Source organism: Cyclopterus lumpus, chromosome 11, assembly GCF_009769545.1.
Source record: "Cyclopterus lumpus isolate fCycLum1 chromosome 11, fCycLum1.pri, whole genome shotgun sequence".
NCBI lineage: Eukaryota > Metazoa > Chordata > Actinopteri > Perciformes > Cyclopteridae > Cyclopterus > Cyclopterus lumpus.
The window spans coordinates 16,999,932-17,017,696 of NC_046976.1; the positions used below are offsets into that span (position 1 = coordinate 16,999,932).

The window sequence follows — 17,765 nt, forward strand, 5'->3', positions numbered from 1 at the left end:
GTAATGGATTATACTTCACATACTGACTGCTTTCTGGTTATTCGTGAGCTCCATCTGCTGGTGGAGGGGAAGACGATGATTACCTGTCTGGGAATCTTCCTTTCATGTCTTGAAGAGGGTACACAGACACACACACACACACACACACACACACACACACACACACACACACACACACAAACACACACACACACACACACACAGAAGGGAAAATCATACGATTCAGTTATAGTTTTGATTACACCATTTTTATTTGGAAAATACCAGCCCTCATGACATGAATACCCCAATTACTTACAGTGATGTGTGGTTCTTAACGAGCCATTACCCACAATTTAGTGACAATGAACAGGATATATAGTGAGCACATGTGAGACAACTATATTTTTTTAATGAAAAATAGGTTAAATTCGTAGGATTCATTTAAATAAATAAACACAAGTGCAACAACGGCAAACCCTTAGTCCAACACAAGAGGAACATAAATGATAAAAAAATAAATAAATAGATGGTCGAGGCACTATATTGCTTCATATCCCCACAACAGGCTGAGATGCCACTTCGTTCCTCTCTGTGGCCTCAGCGCATCGATCCGTCCTCGTTCAGTGGCCGCATCAACTTCCCCGTCTAATGGCCAATTAGGAAACTAAACCAAAAGCATCTTTAATAGTGACTTAAAATCCATTTCATGATTTGTTCGAAAAAGCGACATGTCGGACTCACACCTATAATCACGTCAGGAGGGATTTGGGGGCAAGGATGGGGAGAGAGCGTAAGGGTGACGCATCTTTGGGTATTTGGTGTAACGTTTCATTTATAAAATGTTGGATCTTAATCCAGTAATAGAGAAGAAGAACAAGAAGAAGAAGAAAGGCATGGTTTCGTACAACAGAGACGACAAAGAGCCAACTAGTGCGATTGGCAGATTCAACAGAGTGCAGCTGTCTGGATGTGAGTGGGATTTTGTGGATGTTTTTTCAGAAAAGGCAAGAGTGGAAGTACTACATCTAGCCAGCAGAGTCAGTCTCCAAAGCAGGGATGTGAGTACGCAGCACCGGGTGATATCTCAATATATATACATATATATAATTTGTATTATGCTTTTAATGGGTTAGTTTACCGAATTACATAAAATGATATATAATAGTTTTTTATATTCCCAGATTTTTTTACATTTTAGAGTTGCTTCATAATACGAGCACATAAAAATAAACATATCTGCATGTCTGCATATATAATAAGAAATGTTGCTTTTGAGACCACGCGGGAGGGGAAAACAATTCATTGCTCTCCATTATTACATTTAGGTCGGCTGTAGCTCAGTGGGGAGAGTGGTCGTCCCGTAACCACCCGCTCTCCCCCAAAAGTTGCTGCATGTTGAAGTGTCCTTGAGCAAGACACTGAACCCCCAGTTGCTCCCCGGACACTTCGCTGCAGCCCACTGCTCCTTAATAACTAAGGATGGGTCAAATGCAGAGAAGAATTTCCCCACGGGCATAAATAAAAGAGTACATTTCTTTGCTAGCAGACATTTTGTGTGAACTGAAACTAAAAAAAAAAGTGAACTGAAACTGAAAAAAAAGTCTAAAAACTGCTGTGTAGTGGGGATGTAAGAGTCAGGTAGGAGTCTCAGTGAGCGAACATCAGAAATAAGGGGAACACTTCAGGATTCTGTGTAGGAAGCATTTTGTCCAAAGTTATTAGTTATCAGTTATTAAAGCATTTTGACGATATGCAACTTGAATAAATCAGAAAGCGGTGCCGTAACATGTTCGCAGGTGCCTTTGCTAACTACGGTACCTTGCAACACATTGCTAACGTTAGCTTCTTTAAAATACTCCTTTGACATGCTGAAAAAAAACGAATGGTTTTAGCTAGCTAGCTACAGGCATTTGTTAGCCTTTTAGCCCTCGGTTGCATAATATAAATTAAACACGAGTAGAATAGGCATTCCACTTCAAACCAGTGTAGCTGGATGTGCAGAGCAACGGACATGTTTAGGTCAGATAAGTGACACATTTGTTCGCCTCATTTACGGAAACCAGTGTAGCATTTAGGTAACGTGGAATTAGCAAGCTAGCTAGCTAACGAAACAAACAACCACGGAAAAAACTGTTTTGCGTCCGTCGTGCGCTGATTGTATTTCTATGTGCGGCGCTGATTGTTTTCCCCTCCGGCTCCGTCTCCATGAACCTCCTAAAAGCACTAAAGCGTGGACGAGTGTCTGTGAGGAACCACAGCAGTGAGACTGGTCAGTCGTGCCACGTTGTTGTCGTACAGTTTGAACAGTGTGAGTCAGTGTTTGGGCTCCAGGTGACTGGTCAACAGTCGGTCCGTGGCCCCCCCGCCCGGCTCCTACTCGGCCACTCTAATGACCAGCAGCAGTTCGGACTACTCCTGGGGCCCCGGGGCTTTCATGGCCATGCTGGCCCCAACCATGGCTGGATAACTCCGGTTCCTCCTCATTCCATCGGGCCCAAAAGGGGAGCCGGACCTGCGCAGCCCGCCAAGAGGCCCCAGGATGGGGCCGGGACTCATTGCTCTGCCCCCCGGACCTCCAGCCACACCCAGCCGCTTCACCTTGTCCAGCAGGTTGAGGTTGTGGACGGTCACGCTAACGTCCGTCTGGCTTTCGCAATCCTTCCCCCTCTGCCTGCCCCTCATCCTCCCCGTCACCTCCTTCAGAATGGAGCGGGCCGGTTTAGATGTAAGGAAGTTGTCGTAGGAAGGGCTCTTGAAGTCGAAGCCCGCAGACGTTGGCACAGCTGAAGGTCCGTGTCCTGTGGGCGAGCTGGGAGGGGTAGAGGGGTGCAGGGGGTCGGGGTTGGGCGCTCGGTTGGGGGTGATGGAGGTGCTGAATAGGACTCCTCCCTGACCGTACTCCAAGCCCTGGCTCTGGTGGTACATCGCTGCGGAGATCCCTCTCTCCTGGAGAAGGCGCACTAACCCCAGGGAGGTGCTGGTGGTGCGTGTTGCATCTCTGCAGAAACACGGGAAACAAATGAGAGTCAGCGTCACACCGACTCACAAGCAGGGCTGGAGATAATTAAAAATCATAATTTATCCTCTTTCAACTGAATTATATCATGACGAAAATATGTATTTACCTATCACAATACACAATAAGTACATTTAAATTGAAAAGACGCACATACTAACTACAATTTCTCAGAAATATTCATTCATTTATTCCTCTATAATTTCACTTCAAACTGTTTTGTTGGTTTTGCACTTAAGTTCTTAATTTATTGAGAAAATACTTTTGTTTGCCAAGTATTTAATTCACACATGAAAAGCAATGCAATCTGCTTTTTGAAACACAAAGGCAACTAAAGTTACTTTTATCAAGCGAAACAAGCTGCCGACTTATTAAGAAACATTTTTTTCATACAGTAGAAATAAGACCTATTTTTAGAAAAAAAAACAGCTGGAAATGAAATACTGATCTGGTGCATTTGGGGCCGTGCCTGAGGTTAGTAGAGGACTCGGACGGCCTGAGGCCGAGCCTGCGGGGCGTGCAGGGTGTAGCAGCCGGAGTTCCCAACAAGGTGCTGGTCATCACGCAGGAGGACGATGACGTCGAGGCTGAGTTTAGACTGGAAAAGAAAGGGAATTCAGAAACACTGAAAACATGATAATTACTCACTTTCACGATAGCCCATCAATTTGTAAACTGACATTTTTATTCATGCACAGTGGAAACTTCGTTTCTCCGACCCACAAGCAGCTGCGTGTATTATTTAGCGCCCTTCGACTCGAGCGGACAACTTAGTGAATGTTGTTGCTTGGACGCGTTCCCACCTCGGCAGCTGTTGTTTGGATTTGATTTGTCCGGTGGGATTTAGGTAAATTCAGAGTGCACATTTAGCTCTCTGAAGGGATATTATCACATTAAGCTGCATTCATATATAGATTGTTTTTGTGTTATAACATCCCATGAAATGTAACACAAAACTAATGCTAGTTGCTTTTTTAAAAGCATGCAACATTCAAAACAGAGGAGACTCTTATGAAAAACACATTACTTCACTGCGACGTTTGCAACGTCTTAGAATACGGCGGATTGTTGCAGAAAAGCAAAAGCTTTGCAGCTGTTGATTATGAATGAATTCAAGCTCAAAGAGAAACTTTGAGAGACTCAAGGGGAACGGCCAAGAACAGCTGACGTCTGTTGCTCACCTTGGCGTGACCCGCGTCAGCTCATCGGTCGGATGGAGGATCCGACAGGTTGTGAAGGTGTAGGTAGAGCTGGTGTGGGCCATGCATTTACCTGGGTAGTATGCGGCTGCGAGTGAAAGGCAAACGCATTAAAAGTAGTTTAAAACAACATGAAACACTGCATGTGTTCCAACAGTGTACATAAATACAGTAAATGGACAGTGTGTCCTCACCCAGGATGTCAGTGTTGCTGAGATGTGGCGATGGGGATAGTGGAGAAGGTGAAGCGAGGCAGGGCGGAGGTGGCCCGAGGTTTGCGTTACCCGTGCTGGAGGCGGAGGTGCAGGTGAAGGTGGAGGTGCAGGTGGAGGTGGAGGTGCAGGTGGAGGCCACGGCTGGCGAGGCAGAGGCGGAGGAGGAGCAGGTGGGAAGATTCTGGAAGTATTGCTCCCCCGGTTCCTCCTCCTCAAAGCTACCCCAAGGATATACCTGTAGACAACACAGCAAAAAGCATTACAGTCTTACCACTTGTAGCAATAATAACAGTTATCAGAAGTAAGATAGACGGTAATATGGTAGGTTATACCATATTTTCACACACATGGTTTAATATCTAAAAGTCTACCCGAGCACATTTTCTCTATTGTTTTGGTCAAATTTAGCTAAATTATCATTGCCATCTAGTGGTGAGGTCGCAGATTGCAATAGGAATTTAACGGTGGCAACTGTAGAAACATGGCAGCTGGCTCCGTATGTAGATATAAAAGACACACACACACACACACACACACACACACACACACACACACACACTGACTGACCTGCTCCAGCTCCAGTTCGAGGGGTCGGTAGCCCTTCGGCACGACTCCCGGCCTGGCGTCCAGAATCACGCCGAGGTGCGGCTGGGCTAACTGCTGCCAGTGATGCAGCGTTGCAGAGCCTGGTGGAGAGACACGAATACTACAATGTACTCAACATCTTCAACTACACGCACACACTCACACACACACACACACACACACACACACACATAACTAAACACTTATTCAAGACTCTTCGTATGTAAGCGATTCTTTTATCGTCTGTCATTTAATGCTTGTGATATGTAGCTTTCTGGAAATCATGTTATACCTTAGCTGTATATTAAATGTGTAGTTAGATATCTCATACATATCACATAACAATCAATAACAGATTGAATGATACAAGAGTAACAAAGTACCCATTAAAAGTACGTATTTAATGCTAATAATTGCTTTTCTAATAATTATGTTTCACAAGCACATCCATTAAACGAGGAGAAATGCTAGAGGGTACGCTTCAGTGATCGAGATGACAGAGGTGGCACGAATACAGAGACGATGAAGAGGCGATGAAGAGCAGAGGAATGCGATGACAATGAAATGGAGGAGCAGTGAGAATGAGAAAAAAAGGTTTTTATTATCCACGTGAAGAATTAAAAAAGAAAGCCAGCGGTGACAGAACGAAGAAAGAAGAAATCAGGAAGTTAAATGATGAATAGTAAAGGAACACATAAAAGACAGAATAATACATATTATAGGAAATGAGAAGGTGTAAATACAAATAAACAAACGGATGTAAACAGAAGCAATCGTAGGGTTTCTTTCTTTCTTTAAGCCTTTCTCAGTTCTCCATTTTGTGCCTCCTCGCTCCTCCTGCTTTGCATCACAATGATTGAGGATTTAGGAGGATCATAACATACACCGCGAAAATTAAACCAAGGCATGTATGGGTCATTTGATGAATGCCCGTTACCTCGACTCCTAGACTCCTCTCTCCTCCACTTGCATCTCCCTGTTGGCGGGTACTGAGACGCGAGGAGAGGAGGACAGGAAGCCAATCCAGGATGCACAAACGAGGAATTGAGAAAGGCTTGGAAATGAAGTATGAATTATGACCAGCAGAGGGCAGCACAGGCCACCTGTAAGGTTAAAATAATATAACTTGTGTGTCACATGAAGTAAAAACACCAGCTGTGACACCATTACATCACCGGCCTACAGGTTAAGTGTTACACTAAGTGGAATAATGTGTGTTTCTGTCTACAACCATCCCCTCGGATGTGCGTCTTTGTAATAGCTGTGTGGAGATGCGAAGCTGCCTGATTTGTGATGGTGCATCAGAGACCAGAAAGAGTTGAAGAGCATGAGTGACAGCGGCCTCTCTTTCGCTCCCTTCATCTTCCTGCTTCCGGCTCGCTCTCTGGCCCACCTCCTTCCCCTCTCCCTCTCTATCCCAGCTCCGGTCTCGCTCGCCCATCCCCATCCCCAGCCTCCCCCACTCTCCCCCTCCGCCCCCGAGCTCCGCCTGCTCCCTTTCTTTGACCCGACCCCTCGGTGCAGCTCGCCTTGCCACTTCCTCCTCCCCGCCTTGCGGCTCGCCCCGCCCTCCCGTTCGCCCTCACCTTCAAGCGGTTTGACGATCTGGAGCTTGTCGGGGAGGTAGGGCCCTCGCGAGGCCCAGAGGTGGAGGTTCCCGAGGGACATGATGCTTTCCGAGGGGGTCAAGGCGCTCTCCTGGAACCGGGAATCGTGCAGACCCCCGTGTCCTCCCCGTCTCCGCTCTCTGTCCTCTTCAAAGAAGCGCCTCTCGCTCAGGTTGTTTTGTCGACGCAGAGACAGGCGGCGCAGGGCGAGCCGCAGGTCCTCCACTCCGCTGGCCTTCTTCTCTCTGGCCTCTGCGCTGCTGCAGATGAAACGGGGACCAAATATATTGAATTATGTAATAAACTCAACATATATATATATATATATATATATATATATAATTTGGTGCAAAGGTACTATTGATGCATGCATATGTCTAAAAACATGTCCCCCTCCCCGATCTATCAATTGATCCTCACCTATCCCGATTGTCTGCCGTCTCCATCAGGATGCTCTGCGTTCGGTTGTCGAGGGCAACGCCGTCGCCTCCGTACACACTGGAGTGAGGTGTGCAGAGGCCGCTGGACTGGGGCGACGTACGCGCCGACAGAGACTGGTTGGAGCCCGGGATGTTGGCGCTGGTTGGGGTCAGCGAGCGCTGGCGGACCGTCTGGTTGATGTTCTTCACCGTCTCAAACACGCGCTTCCGGTGGAACCTGCAGACAACCAAACGCATGAGGACGAGCCGGCGGCAGTTTTATTTCTTTTTCGACTCCTTACGTACTTCTGTTCCTCACACTCGGGGTCATCCAGGCTCAACTCCTTCCTCATCGTTCCCTCAATCTCAGCTGCCAGAGAATCCTGCAACACAAAGCCCTCCTCGTGAAGGACAGGGCGATAATCACGCGCACACACAACACAGACACACACACAACACACACACACACACACACACACACACACACACACTCCCTCACCATCGGGTACAGTCCCAGGGGATGGAAGCGTCGAGGGGTGCCCGCAGGGAAGTTCCTGTTCCTCAGGTTCTTCAGCTCCTCCTGGGCCTCATGCAGCATCTCTATACACTCTAAATACGTCTCATCCAACTCCTGGAGCTGTTTAAAGACAAATATTTTGGAATTAAAGTGTCTGGTATCGTGGGAATGTGGTGAAGACGGGGCAGTGATGTGTGAAGTTACCTCTGCTGTAAGTTGCCTTTGGGCCTCCTTAGCTGCCACCAGGTGTTGAGACAGCTCCTCGTTCTCCACCGCGTACTAGAAACACACGTTTGAAATGAGCAAAGAATAATAGCGGTGAACTTTGAGTTCAAATGGGTTCATGCGTCGGTCCACGCGTGCTCACAGTTTTGGCTTTCTTCTGCAGGTCTACTATCTGTGAGAGGAGGTGTGTGATCTCCTCCTGCTGGCGAGAAGCATCCCCGGTCTTACGAGCCAATTCCTCCGCGATGGTGGAGATCTGGAGACTGGACAACTCTGATGGGATGGAAAGGAAAAAGTTTAGAGGGAGAGACAAGAGACGTGGGAGTAAAAGGAGAGAGAGAGAGAGAGACGATAAGAGAAGGAAAGAATCTCAGTGAGAGGCACCGAACCACACTTTCCTCTGCAGATACCAGCAGAGTTACAATGACGGCTAAAGTCTGAGTCAAGTCAATTAAAGAACTAGTTAACGTTGTGCATCTGAAATATGTTATTGATAAAAAAAAAAAAATAATAATAATTCATCGATAATCATAGACTCGGGCAAGTCGTCAGGTCTTTCAGCGAGGCTCTCGCGTACCACCAGCGGTGCGTGGACCGCAGTTTGGGAACCCCGCTTATGAGTTGTTTAAGTTTCGCCTCATGTAGACAAACCCAGAAAAGACGAATGACGCGCAGATAAACGAATGCAAGTGTGAGACGATACTCACGGAGCTCTTTCACACATTCGTTGACCAGCTGCTGCTCCTTTTCTTCGTAAATCTCAGTCTCTGATTTCAGATGGTGTGCCTGTGGACAAGCACGCATTATAAACCCCCTATAATGTGTCTTACATCGTGTCAGTGTGTGTGTGTGTGTGTGTGTGTGTGTGTGTGTGTGTGTGTGTGGAGATACCTCTGAGCGGAGTGAGAGATTCTCCTCTTCCAGCTCTTTGAGTTTCTTCTGCAGCGTGCCTCCGAAAGCAGTTTCCACCTTACTCTTCTTCCCCCTTTTGACAGATAAAATATACATGAGCGTTTTTACACAATCCATAGTGTGTAAATCACCAGATGCATATTTTGCAGATGGGAGGAGCGACATCGAGCGACAAAAGAAAGGATGCCGACGTCGGGGAGCTGCTGGACTCGTCCTCGCTCTCCTCCGCCGCGTTGGTGTAAAACTGCAGCAGCTCGTCCTTCAGGTTCAGCTCATGGTGCAGCTGGGCCACCTGGAAGAGAGGACCGAAGAAGACGTGGGATTCATTTGAAAGCTCCGGGAAGGTGTGTGTTGGGGGGGGGGGTTGAATGAACGTGAGAGCTGCGGACCTCCTCGGTGATTTGTGCCACTCGCTCCTCCAGGTAGTCGTTCTGCTCCGTCAGACGCCGGTTCTTCTTGAGGAGCGACTGGCCGATCCTGGCAGCCAGCTCCAGATCTCTCTCTTTCTATTGGTGGGAGGAGACAGGTGGTGAGTGTAGCGGCGTACGCCACGAGCACTGAGGAAATGCCCCCGAGACGCTCAACGATTGCATGCACCAGAATATTCTTCAGTTAAACTTAAAAAGCGCTGAGACATGAATTCCAGCCGCATTAAGACACCATCACGATCACTTTTAGAATATATCAACGGTTTAAAAAACTTGTCCATGCATTTATCTTTCGTGTCGTCATCATAAAAGTGGATCACGACACTCCAGTTCTGAGGTCTTTACACTGGCTCCCTGAATTGGTTCATTTCTGATCTTCTTCTACATCGTGGACCATCTCTCGACCTCTCAGGTGGTCTGCTTTCCGGTCCTCGGTCAAAATCTAAATCATCCACAATATATCTGGAACAAACTGGTCCGCTGTGACTTTTCTGTTTGCCGCTGACTTTATATTAAATCAAATATTAATTTCTTACAATGCGCTGTAACTTTAATTACTGAATTCTAGACTCTGTCTTATTCTATTTGAGCTTGTTTTCACTTCTTTTGCACTTTGTCCCCGATGCTTTTCTTTTGAATTGAAATGTGCTTTATGAATAAACTCGCATGCCAATATCTCAACATCCCACAACATTATTATATGTGCTGCAGCGACATTTAAAGGAAGAATTCACTCACTGCTTTTTTTTGGGTGTTTATCTGGATCACAATTGTTCATACCATAAGCACATCTCATGTGGGCAAATCTAGAGCTGCACTGGTCTCACCTCCTCCAGCAGACGTGTGACAGCATCGATGTCGTTGTAGGTCTTCGTCATCTGGCCCACTCTGTCCGCACACAGCACTGTGGACACATAAAGCACACACGGTGAGAGGAAGGGAGCGAGGAGGTTCAGTTTGACATATTCAAAAAAAGAAAATAACCAAAAATGTCTGACGCACACACGGCCACATTATGTAACACCGAAGAGGTGGGCGGGCGGGTCACCTTCAGGATGCTTCCGTCACCATCGATCCGATCTGTCGGTGATCGACAGAGCACAGCGGCCTGAGGCGATCGCTCTGATCAATAACATGCCGTGTTATTGATCAGAGTTATCGAATGTGTTCTGGGAATTCTCTGCAAACCTGAACAACCAGAACTATAAATGATGCCATTGTGCTTTTCGTTGAATTGAGTTTCTCCCATTCAACAGTGTTCAACAAGCGAGGATCCACTCCGCTTCCCTCGCTGTGGGGATTCGTGTGTGTGCACGTGTGTGTGTGTGTGTGTGTGTGTGTGCGTGTGTGCGCGTGCGTGTGTGCGCGTGTGTGTGCGCTCGAGGGCTGATGTGTCCAAAAGGAGCGGACTCAAAGTCAGCGGGCTTCGGGAAGAAAAACGAATCCTCTTAATGAGAAGAACAAAAGCGCTGGCGGAAGTTAACCAGGAATCTCACAAAACACAGTTTTGTTGTTGTTGTTGTTGTTGTTGTTGTTGTTTGTCGTCGTTAGAGAACCTAAAATAATGAAAAGCGGGGAAATCACTTTAATGCCACGACAAACAATCTGAGTGCTGGAAAGAGAGAAATGCCACGATTGAACTCATCACACATGACGTCGTCTTTGTCTCCCGTATTTTTATGAATGAACTTTACCTTTCTTGTCCTCCTCATAACTCCAGTCACGCAGCTCACGCTCATCCCTCGCTAATCGGTCCATCTTGTCCTCCATCTCTCCACTGACCTCCGCGGTGACCGACGAACGGAGGACCGGTTCAAACACCGGTCCGTCCGCTTCCCCTCTCCTCCTCCTCCTCCTCCTCCTCCTCCTCCTCCTCAGCTACCAGATAACCGGCCCGGAGATGGAACAACGCTCCGCCCACGTGGACGCCGAGGGAGCGATGGAGCGATGGAGTGAGGGAGCGAGGGAGCGAGGGAGCGAGGAGGGAAGGGCGAGAGTGTGCGGCGCTCTACGCCGGTTGATTTGGAAAATAAATTGGTTTGTAACTTAGAGGATGCAGGACGAGCCAATCAATGATGGACTCCCACATCGCTCTCCTTTTTTTAACCTCTCTCCTCTTCTCTCCTTTTCCCTCCTCTTCTCTCCTCCTCTCTCCTCTTGTCTCCTCTCCTCCTCTCTCCTCTTCTCTCCTTTTCTCTCCTCTCTGCACTGTGCGAGGCCGCCAAATATCTATCTGCCTCCAGCGACTGTTACCATGGCGACACTCACCCGCAAACAAATCCGACACACACACGCACGCACTCACTCACTCACGCACACACACACACACACACACACACACACACACACACACACACACACACACACACACTATTACCATTGATCATGCTGTAGAGTCCCAGACTCACAATACGCTGTAATGTTCAAATGAAACTGTAAAGTTACACGTTTTACATTAATAAAGGTCATGTTTTTAAATAATAATTTAGTAATTTAAATAATAGTCTGTGTTTTCAGAAATGTTGTATTGAATGGGGAAAAAAATATTCCTAAAAGAAAAAGGACGACAAACACATTTACTAACATTAGAATAAAGTGGACATTGAAAAGAATACAAACATTGTAACAGACACAATGTTCCACTTTATGTTGCTTTATACTTTTAATCTCTTATATTTTAAAAGTAGATGCTATACTTTTTAATTTCATTTCATTTAAAAGCTTTAATTACTTTGCATATTCAGATGATCAATACAACATATACATCAGCTGATAAGTTATTATGTAATATCAAAGGTGCCAAGTTACTGTAGTATATAAAGTACTTAAAATGATATAAATATAAGTAATATAATACATTTATATATATATATATATATATGTATATATATAATTCTGAAATGAGCCATTCTAAATAATTAATACTTATTGTACAATGTGATGCTAACACTTTTTATATTTTACTGTGACTTTTTATTTTAATTTTAAAACAAGTGGACCCTGTGACTACGGGTTTCGAAGCCTCCAGGTAAAACTCCACAATACAAGCACTATGTTGTATATTACTACACATTGCAAGACCATGAACATGTCGTAACACTATCCCGCTATTACTCTTATTAGAGAGTTCTTGGGTTTGATCATTTCTGTTATGTTTTATGTATGCGAATTGTTTGTGTTTAGTTGTGTTGTTGTTGTCATGAACCTTTGTGGTGTCCCCAACAAAATAAATAAATAATGTCGCCTCATTCACACAAACTAAAGTAGATTATCTTTCCATGAAGCACTTGAAGGGTTAAATGCACCCAGGAAGTCCCTCCCCCTGTATCCGGACACCTTTCCCAAAGAGATGAAACCCACCGGTTTGATCTCCATCTCACTGGTTCCTCCACTAAAGGACCACCAGCATCCTTCACCCCTCCATCATTAGCAGAGGGACCAGATCTGTCTACATAATGATGGTCATCCTCTCTCCAGACTTACAGAAGTATTTGAGCGTCTCTTCGATCTGCTCCGTGGTCAGGTCCAGCCTGGCGTCCGGCGCCACGAGGGGAGTGTGCAGCCAGTCGTCGTGCTCGTAGCCGTAGACGGTGTCGGCGCGCAGCCGGTACACCGGCAACTGCTCCTCGAGGAGACTGATGATCTCGAACTCCGGCAGGTCGGTGCTGTTGCACACATCTGAACATCACAGGGACGACAGGGGGAGGGAGGGGGGAGGAGTCAAAGAGCTGCAGCCCCGCGCCCCGCAGGCCTTCAGGGGGTCACATGGGGTCACATGGGGCCACATGGGGTCACATGGGGCCACATGGGGCCACATGGGGCCTATTGCTAAGGTTTTTTAAAAGGGTTTTATTGCTAATGTTTTTATTTTGTATTCATTATCTTTGCATTTCCCCCAAAAAAGTGTCATTGGAATCAATTCCCGTGAAACAATCAGTGTAGATTTGATCATTTTAAAGCAACGTTATCAACTTTTTTTAAAGGTTATTGGTTGTAACTACTTACTGCCTAAACTTCATTTAATCTGGTTAATACTTGCTAGTTAAACAATAACTGTGACAGATATTGCATGTGTGATACATGGTACATTTACTGTACTTAAGTACAGTTTTAAGGTACTTAAAGGTACTTTTTTTTTTAAACTTAGATTACATTTAAGAGAAAGATGTTGAACTTTTTTACACCGCTTCACTTATCTGAAACTTTTAGTTACTTTCCAGATGACGTTTGTACCGCATATAAAATATTTAGCTCTCAAACCAGCTACAATATCAAAATGCTACACATTAATGGTTCAGTATGAAACATCCAACAATATACACTCATGCGTGTTTCTGCATAAAAAGTACTTTAAATACCTGAAGTACATCTGTGTTGCTAATACACACATTTAAACAACACCCATTAAAACGGTATACAATGCTTTCTTGAGTAGTTTTTATAAAATGATGCCATTTGGGACATTATAGCAGCATTACTTTATGACACAGATAATAACAAAACAACAACAAAGACATGAATTTGAACTAAATCTAAATAATAAATTCTAAAGAACTGCTGCACAAGTTTTTTAAAATGCAGGCGTCACGTGCAAACTGTGTAGCTGTATTCGTAGATGTTGATGTTTTCAGCCCTTTTATGTTTGACACAACGTACAAACTCAAATCGAGCCTCTGTTTTTCTCAAACCTACCCGTGATGGTCTCGGCGTCCCTGCAGTCAGGCGCCGCCGGGTGTGTCTCCAGCTGGCTGAACTCGCCCTCGCCCACATACTGCTCCTCGTTGGTGTGGAGGTCGGGATCCGGGTCCGGGTCCAGGTCTGGGGCCGGGGACAGGGAGGGGTCCGGGGAGGCCAGCTTGGCTCACCTCTCACTGGTGGAGAGAAGCCGGGGCCATGGGCTTCTGGAGCTGGAGCTCCACTGGGTCAGCAGATCCTACAGCCACCTGGAGGGGAGAGACGGGGGAAGTCCACACCCATCACTTCCCACGCAGAGTGTTTAACTTCAAGTGCTGAGTCAGCAGGCCCACAAATCACAGCCCGTCCACTCGGCATTTATCGGGAAATGAAAGAAGGCACATGGGGGTTCAGAGCAGCTCATGATAAGAGCACGATACCGTGGAAACGAATACCTTATTGATCCATCAACGGGAAATTGTTTTCTCTTCATCATCTTATTAAATATGCTTTATTGGATAAAGCGAGGTTCAGAATTATTTTTGTTGACATATCTTAAAGGATATTTTGGGACATTTCCTTTTGTCCCTCCGTGAATCTGATAATACTGTCAATGGCCATAGAAACGCTTTATAAAATGTTCAATAAATCAGTCTATGAATGACAAATGGGCAAACCACTCAGTTAAAAACATTCATAGGAATGAAACTGGAAGGTTTGGTGTACTTAAGAGCTACTGAGGAGCAGATTTATGGCTCATCGTGTGAGAAGAAATGTTTAAAGAAATGTTTGGTAGAATCACAAGACGCTGCAGGTGAATAGAATAAAAATTATATCATTATGAAACTTCCCCTTCTTACATTAAGGCAACTTTAAAGTTAAGTTTTCTGAAATAGTTTGTTTAACTGTGTAAATGAGGGATTATCTAAAGGTGACTTTTGTTGAAGTTCAGACAAATCCACCGGCGCAGATAGAATAAACACTTAAATGTGTATTTTGGATGTTTTCTTTCCACTAGTCTGAAAGAAGAAATGTTACGGAACCTCAAAATGAAAAATAACATCTCCTGCTTTAAGAGACACGCACTCTTGAACCACTATAGCCAACAATGCGACCCACACCGGGCCTCCCAGTGACCCAGCGAGGCCCAGTGAGACCAGAGTGTGATCCCGATCCCCAAACCAGAGGTAGCCCCAGCAGTGCCTGCAGCTCTGTCTTCATCCAGTCGCATGAACACACCGCAGATCAGCGTCAGATCAAACAGCGACGTGGCTCACGGAGGAGAGTATAAATAGGGACGGAGGACAGGCAGTGTGTGTGTGTGTGTGTGTGTGTGTGTGTGGCACAGATGGGTAAAAGATGACTTAAAAGGCTCCAATAACCGACAGGCACGTGCACGACCGCACCGACACATACGAAGGTGCACTGACGCTTTTATATGCACACGAGCAGCAGCTCTACGACCTCGGGACGTCTTTCCCATTGCGGCAGTTGTTCCGCTGCATTGAACTCCCTGTCGGACTTTATTCGGCCTGTGAAACACATTTGGGATTCAGGGCCATTCGTGACGCTCCCAGATCACGGTCAACTTTTAAACCCTCATTATCCTCGCATCTTCTAAACAAAACAAAAAAAAGGAGGAGCTCTTTAAAAGATCTCCATGGAGATGTCAGATATAAGTCCGGACTACAATGATTTAGAAAACGATCACTGATCTGGGAGAGAGAAATAAAATATGGGTGGTTGTTCATTTAAATAATCCAAAAGTCAAAAGTATGACTAGTGTCCCGCAGTGATGCTGCTGCTGCTGATGATGATCATGCTGCTTGCATGAGGTCAGGGTTCATTCATGCATGTGGCACACACACAGACACACACGCACACACACACGCGCGCGCACACTATTTGAATGCCGTCTGTCTGAGGGTGTGGCTTCATCGGCATCAGAAGGTCGGATGCGGGTCCTGGTTCTTTCTTAATTCGCGTCTCTACAGTAACACAATGAGTGTGTGGCCGGACGCACGCTCAGCTGACCCTCGCGATGCATGACGTCGCCATTTAAAACCCATCCATTGGGGAACGCGCACGGAGCTCCATACTCACACAGCGGCCGATGCGACGAGCCTCGCCTTTGACAGGCGATCCCAAAAAAAGGGGGGGGGGGGACTCTGGTGCAGTTGAGGAATCCTTCCGGGAGGGAAATCTGCATATGATGATGATGATGATGATGTTGATGATGATTTTGATGATGATTGTTCCTTCGGATGAGCAGGAAGGAAACGGGTCGCTGTCAAACAGGCTGTGAGCAGGCCGGCGGGTCGCTGCGGTACTCCTTTGGGTCCGGACTGTCTCCGCGGTCAAGGTCACCTTATGTTGGTTTCCAAAGCCGCTCTTGACCCGGTCCAGTCTTCCTTCCCTTCAGCCATCTCTCTCTCTCTCTCTCTCTCTCTCTCTCTCTCTCTCTCTCTCTCTCTCTCTCTCTCTTGTCTCTCACTATCTCCGGAGCCTCCCTGTGAAGTCAGCCAGGAGGAGAATAACACGACTTCTGGTCGCCTCCTCCAAAATAATACCCGTATCGGATTTTTACCCCCATAAAACCGTGGGAAATTTATCTCGAGGGACCCGTACAATATTAAAGATATTTATCTCCACAATCCCCTTATTATAGCATACATTTATAGCATATATTCATAGCTATAAAGGCAAGCCTTCCAATGGAGTAATTGTCACGGTGTCATATAAAGCAACCAAAGCAGAGGAAAAGGAGCTCCAATATCAATCCAGAATAAAATATAATAATAATAATAGTGATAACAATAATAATAGTGATCATAATAATAGTAATAATAATAATAATAATATAACTTTATGTATATAGTATAGGTCAAAGTGCTTTAAACCAGGTGAAAAAAAACAAGAGAATAAATCAAATGTGCATAAACTGCATATAAACAAATAAAACAAACCAGTAATACATAAGAGCAGTAAAACATGTAAAAGTATTATAAAACAAAGGAATAGCCAGAGACAGTTAAAGGCAATAATGAACAAATACTTTTTTAAAGCGTCCATCTCTTTTAGCCTCGGGCAGGAAATCCCATAGTTTTCTTATCTGTAACGAGCAGAAATCTGCTATCGATGAATGAATATCCTCAGATTTGAATGTGTGGGCTACTGATATTGGTTATGAATAACCATATATATATATAAACCTCGAGATTTATTTAGTCTTTTTGTTCATTTGGAAAAAAGATTAGAAGAGACTTTTGTGCTTTTAATTTGACAGCGCGGATTTGCTTTCCGCTTCTGCTTCCGGGTGAACTCTATCTGACTTGACCAGTTTATCTCCCGGCTACCGTCCAGACACCCAAACCAGCACCCAACCCGGTCTGAATGGAGCGTCAGTGACGTCACGCGCACCCACAACAGGAAGAGGGTGGAGACAGGTGACGAGGCTGTCGCCTGTTTCCATCCACATACTGTATGAAAATATATATTTTTAAATGTATTTATTGTCTGTCATGACTATAAGATTAAACTAATTCCAATGAATCTGCAGCAGTGATTTCCACTTGACCAATAGAGGGTAGAATAATGTAATAATAATAATAATACCTGACTATAATATCTTTTATTGTGTATATAAAAGTGTGACAATAAATATATTGTGTCATACGGCGTCAGACTGCAGTCCTATATTGTCAAGTTGATGCTTTTGGTTGACAAGCGCATAAACACACTCTTGCGCATATACACTCTAAAATGAATTTGATAAAACTTGTAGAGACGCTTTTAATGAAACATTTTTAAACATCTGAACACAAATGGATCCTTTATGTAATTATAATTGAATGGGAAAATGTTGTTCAAACCAAATTAATAGTAAAATCGCAACATGCCCACGCAATGTAAATATTTTAAAGACATTTAAAATGCTATGTTAACGTATTTATATATATTTTTTACAATGTTTACAAACATTTTAC

General features: G+C 45.1%; 1 protein-coding gene across 5 annotated transcripts; it reads right to left on the reverse strand.

Moving 5' to 3' along the window:
- Nucleotides 1-228: 228 nt before the first annotated feature.
- LOC117739499 (trafficking kinesin-binding protein 1-like) lies at nt 229-16,314 on the reverse strand. Of its 5 annotated transcripts, XM_034545932.1 has the most exons (19): nt 15,883-16,314; nt 13,798-14,048; nt 12,589-12,783; nt 9,933-10,009; nt 9,067-9,183; nt 8,869-8,969; nt 8,657-8,750; nt 8,473-8,551; nt 7,908-8,038; nt 7,745-7,819; nt 7,523-7,660; nt 7,330-7,406; nt 7,025-7,261; nt 6,584-6,864; nt 4,980-5,098; nt 4,392-4,647; nt 4,180-4,285; nt 3,468-3,596; nt 229-2,980 (listed from the first exon to the last, which is right to left on the reverse strand). In XM_034545932.1, the coding sequence occupies exons 4-19, from the start codon at nt 9,981-9,983 to the stop codon at nt 2,392-2,394; spliced, it is 2,580 nt and encodes an 859-aa protein (XP_034401823.1). In that variant the 5' UTR covers nt 9,984-10,009; nt 12,589-12,783; nt 13,798-14,048; nt 15,883-16,314; the 3' UTR covers nt 229-2,391. The 5 variants fall into 5 exon arrangements, with proteins under 5 accessions (XP_034401823.1, XP_034401828.1, XP_034401826.1 ...); XM_034545937.1 differs by lacking the exons at nt 12,589-12,783; nt 13,798-14,048; nt 15,883-16,314 and adding an exon at nt 10,800-10,889 and having other exon boundaries at nt 274-2,980; XM_034545935.1 differs by lacking the exons at nt 12,589-12,783; nt 13,798-14,048; nt 15,883-16,314 and adding an exon at nt 10,154-10,889 and having other exon boundaries at nt 274-2,980.
- Between the last annotated feature and the right edge of the window lie 1,451 nt (nt 16,315-17,765).

Bases quoted from the DNA above. Each gene is read 5' to 3' on its own strand.
- LOC117739499 (XM_034545937.1), bottom strand. From the start codon at position 10,875: ATGGAGGACAAGATGGACCGATTAGCGAGGGATGAGCGTGAGCTGCGT. The intron at 7,262-7,329 runs GTACGTAAGGAG...GGTTGTCTGCAG, and splicing joins CCCGAGTGTGAGGAACAGAA to GTTCCACCGGAAGCGCGTGT. The intron at 4,286-4,391 runs GTGAGGACACAC...TTTCACTCGCAG, and splicing joins CAGCAACACTGACATCCTGG to CCGCATACTACCCAGGTAAA.